This window comes from Styela clava, chromosome 13 (genome assembly GCF_964204865.1).
Source record: "Styela clava chromosome 13, kaStyClav1.hap1.2, whole genome shotgun sequence".
Classification (NCBI taxonomy): domain Eukaryota; kingdom Metazoa; phylum Chordata; class Ascidiacea; order Stolidobranchia; family Styelidae; genus Styela; species Styela clava.
Genome location: NC_135262.1, coordinates 8043049 through 8058418, shown reverse-complemented (window position 1 = coordinate 8058418; position 15370 = coordinate 8043049). Strand labels below are relative to the sequence as shown.

The 15370-nt window shown below is 37.8% G+C and overlaps 2 protein-coding genes across 2 annotated transcripts; one reads left to right on the top strand and one right to left on the bottom strand.

The window, feature by feature from the left end:
- The first annotated feature begins 2496 nt into the window (after positions 1–2496).
- Positions 2497–7226, top strand: LOC120333365 (transmembrane emp24 domain-containing protein 5-like). The gene is made up of 6 exons (XM_039400777.2): positions 2497–2843; positions 3546–3706; positions 3881–4013; positions 4668–4810; positions 5296–5463; positions 5851–7226. The coding sequence occupies exons 1-6, from the start codon at positions 2729–2731 to the stop codon at positions 5896–5898; spliced, it is 768 nt and encodes a 255-aa protein (XP_039256711.1). The 5' UTR covers positions 2497–2728; the 3' UTR covers positions 5899–7226.
- A 4584-nt stretch (positions 7227–11810) lies between these two features.
- On the bottom strand, positions 11811–14200 carry LOC120333360 (dynein axonemal assembly factor 10-like). The gene is made up of 2 exons (XM_039400769.2): positions 13822–14200; positions 11811–13447 (listed from the first exon to the last, which is right to left on the bottom strand). The coding sequence occupies exons 1-2, from the start codon at positions 14047–14049 to the stop codon at positions 12617–12619; spliced, it is 1059 nt and encodes a 352-aa protein (XP_039256703.1). The 5' UTR covers positions 14050–14200; the 3' UTR covers positions 11811–12616.
- Positions 14201–15370: the final 1170 nt, after the last annotated feature.

The window sequence follows — 15370 nt, the reverse complement described above, 5'->3', positions numbered from 1 at the left end:
AGGAAAGAACACTATACAACAATAAAATAAAAATTATATAAGATAATTATTAAGATAAAAAGATATATTAAAAAAATTTCATGTGTTTTTCATTTAATGTTTGATTAACATTGACCCAAATAAGCTCTAATTTTGCAGTTGCATAAGTTTATAATTCTTAAAGTTATATTTCTTTCGACTCTAGGCTGACTTCAGCAATTGTGGGTCACGTTTTTTTTTCCTGATAATTCACGACACGTGTCTTTCATATTAAAACCTCACTTTTCATTAGTTGTATAGAGCAGGGGTTCTCAAACTTTTGGCGTTGCGGAGCCCTTGAAAAGGTTGACCAATATTCACGGAGCCCCATAATAAATGTTAAAATTGTTACTTTCCGATTAATATTCCTGAGTAAGTTAAACGTACTTTTACTCAATTTAAATACTAAACACTTTTATTAGGGTCAATAGATGTCATAAATAAATCTCGTGGGGAATTATGAGTTCAATGTGAAAAACATGTTACCATATTATAATCATCGGCGACGAAATGCTAAAAATAATAGTTAATAAAGAGGTAAATCCGCAATTCAAATTTCTCGATTAAAAAGCGGCATTCTAAAATATTAGAACTAAAACTTAAAATGGATGATAACACCATAAGTTTTGTTTCAGCAGACTCACGTCAGAATAAAAACGCTGTTATAGACATCGTAAATCATAAATTTGGTGTTATGTTAGGTTTTCGGTTATTCATCGTAGTAACTGCGAAATTGAAACACAGTCAATTAATTATGCGCGTGGTGTACCATTTTTCCTTTCTGAAACTACCGACAGAGCCGCATGCACTAAAATAAATTTCAATCGTTCGTATTTTGCCAAGACCTTGTGATTTTTCAAACGGCGACATTTTGCTTAAAAATAATCTCGAGTGCGAAAGAACAAATCAAGTTTAACAAATCCCAAGATCACAAAAATACGACTCCAATTTATTTATAGTTAGCAGTTTATCACGCAGTTTATATTATTTTAGAATAGTATTTTATCATTTTAGTAATCCTAATAGTAATTTCGAATCGAACGTGAGTAACGATGAGCACAATTAAATTATTACGACAAGACACTTTAGAATTTAGATGCTCGCATCGGTCATGAATTGAATATTTTACGCAACAGAAATCTCGTTATCCGTTTTTTTTTAATTGCCAAAAATGTTGCGCGTAAATTTCCGATTCCACTTTTGAACCTCCTCCCTCTTAAGAATCCTGGCTGCGCTCCTGCCTATAAAAATAATGTCATTTCTTAATTCCGCCCCTTTGCCATATTTCGAGGCTATGTTGTTGTCAAATTTCATCAAAACTGTTATTGCTTCTAGGAACAGTTTTAAATTAGCCAAGTCAGTATTTTGAAAAGTAATCGAATAGCTCGCGGAGCCCCTGGGTTACTCTCGCGGAGCCCTGGGCTCCGTACGGAGCACTTTGAGAACCTATGGAATAGAGCAGGGCTACTCAACTGGCGGACTGCGGTCCGAATCCGACCTTTTGGGTATTTGATTCGGACCGCGCATAATTCTTTATTTTGGATCATTAGCCCCAATTTTGAACTTTCCTTTTATAAAATCACTTTTATAGATTTAAAGGTATATATATATGAAAAGAACTATAACGCCATAACAAACAATCTTGATTATCTAACAATCATTAGTCGGCAGAGGAATTGCTTGTTTAAGGATGCCGAAATATATTTTCTGGAAAGACCGGACCCAGATAACTTTTCAGTTTTGTATGCGGATCTTTGGTAAAATAGTTGAGTAGCCCTGGACCTGGACTATAGAGTAATGAAACTAGGTGATGTTTATATTTCCTCAATTGCCAAATTAACTTTCATCTGTGTAAACTACTTTTTCGCGTGTGTGAGTAAAATAACCATGTTTAGTGTCTATTTATTTTGATATGTAACAGCATCACTAACTCATTTCATAAGATATAATAATAGGAATACAAATAATGTAAAAAGACGATCAAAATAAAATTCATATATGAGCCCAGCATGATCGATGAATTTTATTTTATTCACAGTCGTTTCAACAGCATAATATGCAATGTGAAATATATAAATCTTAACTTTAACTCTAAAATGTAGCATTTTATTTTATTTATTATATATACGTGAAAGAATCCGAGATAGCATCCGACGCCAATCAACGAACTGGAAATAAGTGACTGAAAGCAGCTTGCTGTTGCGGTTGAAAGATGTATGTACGTGTATTCCAAAATGAGTCATGCCTAGGTGAAGATTGCTTAGGTATTAAAACATGTGAAACGATAAGTCCTATTTAAAAAAAAAATTGAGATTCCAAAATTTTGCAATTGAAGCAAACAGATTCAATGTAAAGATATTTGACCTATAGCCGATAACGCTATTTTCTTGCCCAACAATTAAAAAGATTACTCACGTTAAAAAACTTTTTTATAATAATAATAAATAGTTTGCAACAAATTCTTAAGCTTGCTATGTGTGTTGGATATTAGGCTATATACCACGTAGAATTAAACATTGTCAGGAGCAGCCTGCAGTGTCAAAATGATAATCGATACGACTTCCCATCGGCAGGAAGTCATAAATCAGTTCATATTTAAGGATGTATCATCTGTGTATGACTCTACCCGGCAACTCGTTGATATTCCAGCATAAAACTGGATATTAAATAAGCTTCGAGTAAATTCAGTATCAGCTTCGGCACGAACATTATGAAATACACTAAAAGTGCAATTAGAAGCGTTGGCTTTTTGTTGATAGGTCTAAATATTTTTGTTAGTATCCAGATTTGTGAAACGCAGGAACATGAAGTACTGATGATGAAAGGTAGGTCGATTTTTCAAGAAGCCTATTAAACTGACTTTAAAGGTTGCATATTCAAGCTAAATTTCCACCTAAATTAAGTCAAATGTTGATATTGATTTGATGATATGAAATTGCGAAAAGGCAGCAAAAATTATTCGTTCATGATTGTAGTTGTATAAAACTTGTTTGTAAGAATTTCACTGCAATACGCCACAATCTTTACATATGTATATACATATTCTTCCGATTCCTAACCACATGCTTCACAAGATTGACTCAGATAATATATTATTGAATCTAAAGATCACTTAGACTCGACTCAATGACGCCACTCGAATCCGACAAACCGATACAAGAGGACATTGAAAGGCGATGATTACATATTGTGATAGTCCTTGCAATCAATTTTTTAGATAATGCGCTATACGCATCTAAAAAAATAAAGTCCATTAGCATGAGGTCAATAAGCGGGGTTACGTTACGTTAAGTCAAGGTAAACAATCTCAGTACCCGATTGAATCACATTTAAATTTGTAACTCTTTGGTGTCTGTGTGAGCTCTAAAACGATATATACAAAATACGGTACTCCTGAAGTATGCGCACCAAGATGTCGCATAACTTGAACCCTAACCTGGTACACAGCCTGAGTTCAGGTTATGCGCCATCTTAATGCGCATACAACTCAGAATACAAAATACAAATATAATCTATTGTTTTGTCAGAGATGAGAAAAGCATTGCACAGATACACGAACTATATGGAAGAACTCACAGATGACAAACTTCGTTCAATATATGAATTTAAAGTTGTCGTGAAGAGAAAACAAACTCAGTGTTTCATGCAAGAAGTTGAAAGATCAACAGAAATATTATTTGAATATGAGGTATGTCAATCATTTTTATTGCCGAGAATACTTTACTGTTGAAATTCGCACTCGAAGACCAGTTTATTTGTGACACATCATTATTCGGTTCTGTTGTAAACCCGTGCCGTCGGTTACAAACGGAAATAAAGTGACATATTATGATATATATAAAACTATTTATCAATATTTCAGTGTGTTTCTCCCCCAACCTTCCTATCTGATGCTACGATAGCAGCATTCGTTGCACTTGCTGAAAATTCAACGGTAATTCAGAAAAATCGACACTCACGAGGCGGTCATTTTGAAGTTATTGCAAACGAAACAGGTAGTTGTTGACTTTCGAACATAAATTGTAATTGTAAATGCTTTCAAAAGCCTCATTAAAATTGTTTTTGGAAAAGCCTAATACATTCCTAACATAGACCGTGTGTGAATTAGTAAAAGGGGGGAACAGGATTATTTTCTAAATCAGTAATACAAAAATTTTTGAACCGCGTCAGGATGGATGTTTCACCGAACTTTGACTTCAGGTGTATTATTCCTGTTCTTAACCATTGCGACATTTTGAATAATTATTGTGTCGGCGCATGCAATATAGTTTACATTTTCAAAATCACGTTTTTTTCTAAATGTTGAGGCTTCTGCTACCATAAAGTACTGGCTGCTAATTTCAAAAGATTACATACAGTCTATCTTGTATTTCGGTACTGTTTTGGATTACAACAACTAAACTAAAAACGCTTGCGAAGACAAAATGACGGATGAGTTATCTAATTAAACTCAAATTCTGGATACTTAACTGAAAACTAACAAATACTTAATTTGCTGGAATCTGAATCCGTGTATGTGGAGTGTTACATGCTATGCAGAGGAAAGTGCTCTTTTAGGTCCGCCGTTTATAAAAATATAAAATATTTATATAAAATATAAATTTTTTGCTACCTCATTTGCTACAAATCATGAAACGTGATAATTTTAGGAACATTGGTATTCTGTTTGGACAATACACTATCTCGATCAAACCATTTAGTTCAAATATTCATGCAAATATACAGACTAGACAAGGTGGTGGAATTTCACAAGGAAAATAAGCTTGGAAACGGGACCATGTTTCATATTTTGGTAAGACATTAAATTGGCTCTGTAGCTGTGTTTTATTTTTTCAATATGTTTAATATGTGAATGGATCGATGTATTTTTACTATACCAAAATATGTAGCAATGTACAGGATATGCATAATATACAGCTCCAGTTAGCACTGTATAAAAGTATATTATTTATCGGGATGGTTGGCGATTTGAATCTTTTGTATTTTGTGACGATCAACGATGGTGACGATCACTTGAAGCGTTCCTCGATATTGCGTGGTGGTTCACGTAACCGCATGCCGGTAATGCATATTCCTCTATTCGAGTTCATGGTTCTGAAAAGAATGAACAAGTTTGCTTTCCGATACCAGAATATACCTAAGGGTCAACAAGTCGTGGTTCGACTTTCGGGTTATGGCTATGCCTACTATTGGCTTCCTTCTATTGTAGTATAAGTTAAGTATTAATTATCTAATATTGGAAGAAAATATAACAAACATTCATCTGTATCAATGCAGGATGATCTTTTCGTCATTTCAAGAAGAATAGATTACATGCGATCAGCCATGTTGAGTTCAAGATCAACCTTGAAATATGATTATTCAACAACTACGTCCAACTTGAATATGATCAATAATTTTTCTGCTGTCTCAGTGGGACTTATACTGATGCTTTGCGCACTACAGGTGATATACATTTTCGATCAAATGAAACATATATGTATATATTTGTGGATAGACAGACGGGTAGATTGCGACATGTCTGTGTCCTTCGTTAACACAGATGTATGAATGGAACAACATTATTGCTGATGATATCATTGAATCTATCAAAGAATTTCTAATCTCTTCAAATTGAAAAATCATTCACTCAGGCCTTTTCAAATTTTTGCGCGAATATATATATATATATAAATACGGTGTTCCAAACAAGCAAATATTTTATTTGAATTAGTTACTCAGTTATATCAGTTACTAAACGGACACTTTTATTAAATTATTCACAAGATTAGAGAGCGGTTATAATTTCGGTTCCCTATTCCTTCTCAAATTAATAACTGTTTTTTTTTCCAGCTAAGGACACTGAAGAATATGTTTAAAGACAAACAAACAGGGGTGTAACGAAAAATTCGTCATATAAGTCATTCAAATACTGAGTATAAAAATCATTGCTACCACTATTATTAAGTTGACTGTTGAACTATGAATGTGAAAAATCCTATCAGGCTATTTATAAAATTGATCAATCAGGATATGAAATACCATTCACCTGTATATTTTCCATAAATGAGGTTGATGGTTTTTATTTGTTATTCTATCAATTATTGCCTAACGAAGACCAAATGTAAAGGGGATTTTTATGGCACTTGATAAACCGGCCCTGTTTATGCTGGTACTCGTGAAATGAAAGACATTCTTTTGTTGTTCGTACGTCCTCCAGCACACACGTACAAACAAGGTCTGCGCCTGAAATAATTTGTTTAGCATGTAGATCAGGGATCGGCAAACTGCCGCCCGCGAGCTAATTTGTTGCGGCCCCCCAACGACCTAACATTCAATAAATATAACAAAAATTGATCCTAAATTTATTATTGTCTCTAGAAGGATTTATGTAGTGACAAGTGCAGCAGTACGGCGCTTGTTTTGTAATAAGTAGCGTCAGTAATATGTGGTTCAAGATAATTTTGATTTTTAAAATTTTAAAATGTCTTGGAAACGGAGGAAATTTTGGACGAGGGTCGAACATTCCAAAGTGCTTAGACGCGAATTTTTTTTCTTTTTTGCTCATTCCAAAACTACTTTGCTCTATATGCCCGGTCAGCATCGAGGATATCAAGGGATTTAACTCGTTACATAACGTGCCATCGAAAATTCGACCCCGGGACTACGCCACAGCTTATTTGTGCGACAGTGCAAAACGTGTAATCTGCAAGTTCGGAAGTCATATTGCTTTATCTAAAATGCATTACACTTATAAATTTCGTACTGGCTTGTCAGATCGTCATTTGGACGACGGCAACCAAGTTGCCATAAAAACATCATCCGTCACATAGATAATAAGTAAATAAAAACGATGTATTGTTTGATAAGATTATATAAAAGGCCACATACACAACTCATTGTTGCATGCTTTTAACACAGCGAATGTGCGAGTGCGCCATAATTTGAAGTTTAATGTAGCGATTGTTCGAAGGCGGAAATATTGCGGTCCGCGCGCTGCCGGAAATGTGTATATTTGGCCCGCAAGTACATAAAGTTTGCCGACCACTGATGTAGATAAAGCGCATATATTCCTGTTCACCAATTGAATACGGTTTACTAATGGAACTCGATATATTTGTATTTTTTTGTCAAAGACTCGGGGCACGGAGGGTTGAGACTTAAGATGAAGATTGTTGCTAAATTTTGAGAAAACGCATAGATGAGGCTATATAAGTTAGGCCTGGCATATGATTAGACAGTGGCGGCGCGTGGTCATTTTGACAACCGGGGCAAGCTACTGCGGGACCAAGTCACCCCCATCTAAGGGGACAGGATGAGCGCTGTAAGTTCTCCCATCATTTTATGAGTATAAAAACCATTCCATCGGTAACAACCAATCGGCAAAAGCGACAATTCTTAACGATAAGAAAGTGTCTTTAAAACCGGTCCAAATCAAGGGATTGATAAATATAGACAGAGTTTATTTTGAAACCTCTTTCAAAAGGAAAGGCAATATTTACCCAGATAAATACAATGACTTATTAACAGAAACTTCGGGAAAGCAGACAAAACCTAAAATAGGGTTTAAAACGTTACTATGAAGAAAGGAAATGTGAAAATGTGAAGAAAGGTAATGCAAAGATAAGGACATGCGTCGCTCACTCATAGATATATATGCTGCTAGACTTCTACTGCTTGAACATATATGCAACACGCCGCGGTTGGTTTCTTGGAAGCAAAATGCTCGGCGCGGCGATGTGGCTCAACGGGCTAAGCGTTAGGAATACGCTCGCCACCGCACCTCTAATTACTCTGCGTGGGTTCGCAGGTTCGAATCCCATGCAGGGATGGTTATGTGCGAGAGGATTGCTGGACTCCTCGCCGTCGTTGGGTGGTTCACGTAACCGCTGGTCGGTTACGGCTTCCTCCACCACCAAGTCCATGCTTCCGGAAACAAACAATATATAACTAATCCCATACCCGACTCGGAATGGTAACCGGGCGAGAGGCCGTGGTTCGCCATATGGATAAGCCGTCTTATCGGCTTTCCTCTCCCCCGGGATAAATATGTAAATCCTATCCTATCCTAACGCGATGATTAAAGTCATGCATCCCAGATATAACGTCTCTGTGAATGGATAAAACAGCCAAGGAATTTAATCTATCTTGCTTCATTGTGTTTCTGAAATACGTTTTAATACGCTTCAGCGTGCTGAATGTTCGCTCTGCGTCGGCGGAAGAAATAGGCGTCGTCAAAATGATGTCCAGAAATTTTGCAGACGCCGCAAAGGTAGTTAGTTACTAGAGTGTTATCTATGAGGAACCCATAGAGCGCGCAAGTTGATGTGATGTTCAAAAAAGTTTGATTGGTGTATATACATCGCAATTCATTTTCCAATTTACCCACGTTTATCATGGGGTAAAATTTGGAGACAGTAGCCAACAAATGGATGGGAAATTGACGTGCAAATTTTGAAAAATTTTTGGGGTTCATCAAAGAGAACGCGGCAAGGTGTTCAGTGCGCAGACGATCGCCTATTTGATTCACCAGAATGTCACAGCATTCCTTTGCAGACAAAATCAAACGCTGCGTTGTTTGCCCGCGGCGTAAAGAAGCACTCCATGTGTCGTCGTATTTTATTGTTTCCCGGATACGAGATACAGCATCGCAGAAATCTGAAATACACGACTGCACAGACGCTCCATCCATTAGCCTTGACTGCAATGCGCCGTATAATACATCCACGTGATAGAATATTGTGGAGAAAAAATGAAAACTCACCATCTTCTAGCAGACGCTTTAGACCTGCCGCCTCCCTCACAGAGCGTTCGTCCCAAACCGGAGAGCTCTGAATGCTATTGAAACACTCAATGAGCTCAGACCTAATTTCGGACACGCCCTGCACCACGCGTGATTGGAAGTTCCAACGTGTTGGTGCACAAGCTGGGAGACGGTGGCTACATTGATGGCGAAGGAGGTCAGAGCGCTTCGGCGAAACGAAAAAAAAATGAAGAAAACCCCGAAACATTTGCAAAAAATATACGGACGAGAGGGGTATCAAGACACATATTTTTAATAACGAGGTTAAATTGGTGTGCATAAGAATGTAAAAAATGCGCATGAGGAAAATCTTCTTTTATATAAACTTGAACACCATGTTTGTTTCAACCCACTCATGACTGCCGCGCCGTCATAAGTTTGAGCTATCAATTTTGACTTCGCGTTGTGAGGCTGTAACACTTCTTTCAGTACAGCCGATATCCCGCAAGCCGTGCGATCAACGATTGGTACAAAGCTGTGAAATCTCTCGGTAGGTTTACCATCTTTCACAAACCGAAAAATCACAGCCAGTTGGGAAACGCACGTGATGTCAGTTGTCTCGTCAGACTGAATCGAAAGGAACTGGCAATTCTCAATTTCCAGAGCCAAATGTTGTAAATAAATTTTATACATTGAGTCGAGCAAATCATTTTGGATATCCTTAGATGTCCCTTTTGAAACAGTTGCGGCATCAAGATGATCTCTCAATACTGTATCTAGGGATGCGGTGTATTCCACCATATCCAAAAATACCCCTCTATTAGAAGAGCCAGCCCGTTCATCGTGCCCACGGAGGGACAGCTCGTGACAACCAATGAACTTCAAAACATCTATCAATCGACCGAGAACATGGCGGTTTTTCTCGACGTTTTGGTTGTGCCGACGCATAGAAACCGCGCGTCCTTCATCCAACTGTGCTGCAATATTAACATTTCCGAATGTTCGGTATTTTACTGCATTGTCCAGATGCTCCATAGAAGATTGATGATCCCTGGCACGCTCGAAAAGATGTTTAAGATCTCTAAAACCAAATTTACACCAACGTGAGTCACGGGCGGTAGCAAAAAGTAGGCAATAAAAACAAAAAAGTGCATTTTTGTCCTTGCTGTAACACAACCATTCGTGTTTTTTATACCAAGTTTCTGCGCAGAATGTACGCCGACGCTTTCCTCCGTCATGGGATTGTTCCAGTGAACAATTTTTTGGTTGATAAGGCCCAAGACGTTGTACCTCTAATTTTTGTTCCAGCGGCAGCTGCGAAAACGGAGTGCGAAGTAGTGCATCAACCTTATTCATTTTGAGGTCTAAGGCTAAGAAATGCGAAGCCGGAAAGAAGTGAGGAGCTCAAAAGGAATGTGGAAAATCGAAAGCAAATGGACTGAAGGTCTCTAACTGATTCAAATAGCGAAACAAGCGACAAAAACGAAGGCGAGGAAACTATCAACTCTTCAAGCAACCAACGAACGAGAAGGAATGCGTGAATATGTCAACACGTTGTTGTAAGAAACGTCGGCATTGTGTCGTCATAATTTCGGGGCTAGCCCCGATCGGCCCCGTTGATTTAGTAAAAGAAACAGAAAACAAACGAGGCAAACGCGGCGAGTGGAAGATAAAAGAGAGAATACGATATACAATGAGCAACCGGGGCAAAATCGACGTCACCCCGTCGACGTTCGGCGAAGGCTTTGCGAGCGAAAAATGAACCATGTCGGGAGAATATGGCTAGTGTAGACAGTCTGTGCAACCGATATTGAGGTATTTTTCGAATATTTCTTTATTATACCGAAAAAACAACCGGGGCATTGCCCCGGTTGGCCCTATTGGCGCGCCGCCACTGTGATTAGATATATATCATATGGCCCCAATGAATGCCATATGCGAATAAAACGCCCGTCGAATACCTTTCTGATATAGACATGATCGGGGGGGTTTGTGTGGTCTCTGTCGAAAAAGGCTAACTCAGTAACCGGTGACGATCGACAATAATAGGCTACGGATCAGGCTCGATATAATCAAATGAGCAAAGACTTGTTTCTACTTCGCTTCAAATCACCCGGTATGGCAGTTTTATAGTGAGAATTCAAGGTACCCTACGTTCCATAATTTTCCTTCTTTTTGAAAGTGTCAGGTTTTGTTCACTTTACACTGAAATTCAGATCCTATGGATGCTTCCCCGAGCATCGATTTCTTTAAAAATGGCCAATTAGCAAAAAAATCAACGAGGACGCAACAATTGCAATTTTTGCAGACACTCCGTTTGCGCCGACAGATATTCAAGCATGGTTATAATAAACATTGTCTCGTTTTCGCCTGTTATTTGTCAGTTTCCCGGTTGTGTTTCCAAAAATTAGTTGGGAATGTAGTAATTTAATTGTCATGGTGTGTTCCGATGAGCTTTATGTTTAGTTGCAATATTCGAAAATTAGCTAGCAGTACCGGTACCTGTAAGAGGCACGAGGTCGCATTTTATATTGAAAAATGATGGTTTCAGCATGTAAATCAGTTTGTAAGTGCCAGTTATCGAAAATACTTTCAATATGAGCATCCAAAATTTTGCAAATTAAAGTATAGGTAATATTTTTCTGGGGTCAAGGAAAACATCCATTGTTTTAAATCAGGAATGAAGTTCAAATTTTTTTTAACATTGTATTGTTAGATCGCACTGACGGCATCTCTGATTCCTAATCATTTACTATCTTTTTGAAACCTCGATTCGCATATTTTTTGTGCGTTCTCAGCAACATGAAAAATAAACAGCGTATTACTTACTGCCCAGGAGTGAACAATCACTGGATTTCTGTTCTCACGTATGAGTCAATATGAGGGATGACCATAGTCAACTGCTCGCAACATGATTGTAGTTATCAAATATAGTATTCCTAGCCACAAAATAAATTATAAAACATGTTGGCACCTGTATTCATTATCCTACGAGTAGGGCAGTAGGCCTAATTCAACTAAGCTAAGTCACTGATCTCACTTGTCCACCCCAACTCATCAATGATAAGTATCTTATGAAAAATATACTACATAGGTGTGTAAAAACAATAGAACAAATCATTAGGAAAGTATGTACAGATTACAGAAAATAATATTCGTCCAAATACAAACAGTGAGCACAAAGGCATATTTTCTGTGTGGAACATACAATAACTAATCACAGTAAGGAGACAAAGAATAACAAACATTCTAAATCCAATTTTGGCAACTTCTATATGAAAAAACCATCGTCTACAGCTGGGGTGGGAAAGGTTTTTAGACCATGGGGCCAAAAATTTCAGCCATCTAGACTGGTGGGCCATGTAAGTGTGACGTAAAATGTTACATTTTATGCACAATATTTACAGTGTTACAGAAGCAAAAGTGGAAAACAATAGGCCTTGTTCCAAAACTAAATGTAATCGCAACCTCAACAAATTCCTTGAGCTATTTTTAGCTGAAACATCAAGATATGGTTTTAGTTTGATTGCGGCAGCATGAGGCGGGCCAGATTGAATTACCCAACAAGCCGGATTTGGCCCGCGGGCCGTAGCTTGCCCACCTCTGGTCTACAGAGTAATTAGTTGTTATACAAATACTTTAATTTTGGATTACTGTACAAAAAGGTCAATATTTAAGTATAAAGGAAACTACTTGAAACGAAAATATTCTATATTGCTCTCTTCAACTGCAAACATACAATGAAATTGAGAGCTTCAATAAATCAAAAAGTTGGGTTTGTATTATATATTCATCTCAATATTGAAAGCCAAGGATGCAGGATGGGCACTGTTTAAAAATCTATCCCAGTAAAAAAGCATGTGAAGTGCACAGATACTACAAAGAGTTTAGCTTTGTGGTTATAATTACCCTCAGTGATTGATCAAAAGCTGTACAAACTCCTAGGCCTAATTTATCTGGACTCCAGTCAAATCCACAAATAGGTTGCGTTGAAAGCATTGCATTCTGCAGTAGCTGAACATTACCAACAACACCGACTTGTTCATTGTCTTCTGTTTTACATCTCTTGGGAGGATATTCATATTTCCATAGATTTAATGACCCAGCACCTCCAGTTGTCACAAACACGTCTCGGTTTTGCGGTAAATGTTTGCACAGCCACACAGTAGACTTGTGTGCTTTCTCAGTAAGCGAAGCAAAACCCTTAGTACGATGCTGTGTTCGTAAATCAAAAACTTGGAACTTTCCTTCAAGTGAAGCTGCAACTAATTTGTTCATAGCTATGTCCTTCCGATCAAATTCAACTGCACAAACCCCATTTGATAAATTAGTCTCCCAACGAATAGACATTGTTTTCAAATCAAATAATTTGATATCACCATTATCATATCCCGCACATACACATCTATCTTCTGAATTGAAAGCATTTCCGAAAGCAACAGTCCAGCAATCTCTCGTCTCCTGCCCTTCTTCCGGCTCCATGTTGGCCACAGGAACATTTTTCTGGCGAACGTCCCACACTTTTACACAACCATCACGGCTTCCAGTGACAATTTCTGGTGCACCTTCTCCAACACCCAATCCTCCTACACCATCAATTGCATTAATGATTTGATTATGTGCTGGTACTGAATATACATCCTGCATAGTCTCAATATCCCATACTGTCAGGTGCCCTCTAAAGTCCCCAGTTGCTAGATTCCGTGACTGAAAAGTGATTTAAAATTTTTGAAATATTTTGCAATTTCATGTCATATGCTATGATAGAGAGGGAGTCAAACATGACTATTCCTCAACAAATTTCACAAGTAAAACATTATTAAATCATGTGATACAAAAGATCATGCCTTCGTATCTGTCTAGTATTCTTTGAAGTTTGTCAAAAGAGTGGTAGGCCTACCATATAACAAAGGATTTTAGGTAGGCCTATACCATTCGGTGAAAAAAAGATAATAAAAACCGGGAATTTTTTGCCAGTTCATGTCTCTGTGTCTGCAGGTACCGTACCTACGTTCAGACGTTACGGTACCATACAGTACAAATGTTCGCAAAGTCAGAACCTATATCAGTATATGACATACCTGTAATGACGATGCAGCAAACGTTCCACATTTCATAGAGGCTGGTGTTTCTTTGTCATTAATTTTCTTGATTTCTCTATGGGATATTTCATACACCAAAATTGCACCAGTACCGCGCGGATAACTTCCGAGAACAACAAACCTTGCACTCCTGGGTATCCATTTGCAGTCAAATAACGTGAAGTCTAGCGATTTCTCGATATGACTTATTATTTGTGGCTTTTCCATGTCGATACTGGACAGATAACGCTACAAAAAACAGATAGCAAACCTCGAGCGTCAGAGAACGTTGACAAGGTTAGCCGAAATATCTTTGGATTTTCAAAACAAACGGGACGTTGATTCCTCAGCATGCTTGCCAGATTTTCTCTTTATGTCACGAGGAATCAGTTGGTCAATTTGGAATACAAAGCATCGACGTGTTGAAAGAGAAGTTTTATTATTTATCCAACCATCATATAATACAGTTTTTGTTGTTATAGAAAAAAATATATAATTTTTCTTATAGACCTGAGGGAATCAGAGAAACATAAAGCTATCATCAATAAATGGACACACATTCAAACAACTACTGTATGTTGAAATTCTGGGAAAATCCGACACGACTAGTTTCGACTCGTTTTAAATTTTATTAAAATCTTGAATTTCAAGTCGGCAGTTTTTTCTCTTATTGAACACATCTGTTTTTTTTAAACCTTGAGAAAGCTTTCGACACAGTAAATCATTATATTCTATTAGAAAGTCTATATCATTGCGGAATTCGCGGGGAAGCATTTTATCTGATCTCATCATATGTAAATGGTCGGAAACAATATGTTCAAAATGGGGAGAACATCTCAAAAATGGGCCACATCAAAGGCAGAGTCCCATCCCACAAGGCTCATCGTTCTAAGCGCTAGGCATGCGTTCGTCACCTCAAGTATGATTAATCTGCCTGTGTTCGCACGTTCGAATCCCGGAAGATAATTATGTGCAAGAAGGTTACTGGACTCCTACCCGCCTCAGGGTTGTTCACGTAACCGCTAGTCGGTAAAAGCTTCTTCCATCATCAAGTCCATGCATCTGAAACAAATAACTGGCGAACTGATCGCATACCCGACATGCACTGGTGACTGGTGCTCGCAATAGGAGCCGCTTCATAGACCTTGCTCTACTTCGGGATAAATATGTAAATTCTAATCCTTATGTTATATGAACGATTTACTGTCTGCCATCATTTACTATACCAGGGTGGTCCTAGGTTGTCGGCTCCGCGGGCCACAAATTTATTTTTTCATTGTTCACGGGCCACAATAGTGCCAAGAATAGTTGAACAGTGCAATACAAAACAAACACTTTTATTGTGCAAACACATAGTTATCAGACATAGCCATCCCAGGCTAATAGAATCCGCATTCGATTTTTAGTTCTCTATGATGCCTATATTGTTAGCATATATTCCCGACCAAAAAGATAGAAAGCCAGATAATAATTTAGATTGCCAAGCACATCATTCAACTTCGCTAGTTGCCTCAGCTAGCCATAACACTAGTAAATTCATTGACACTAG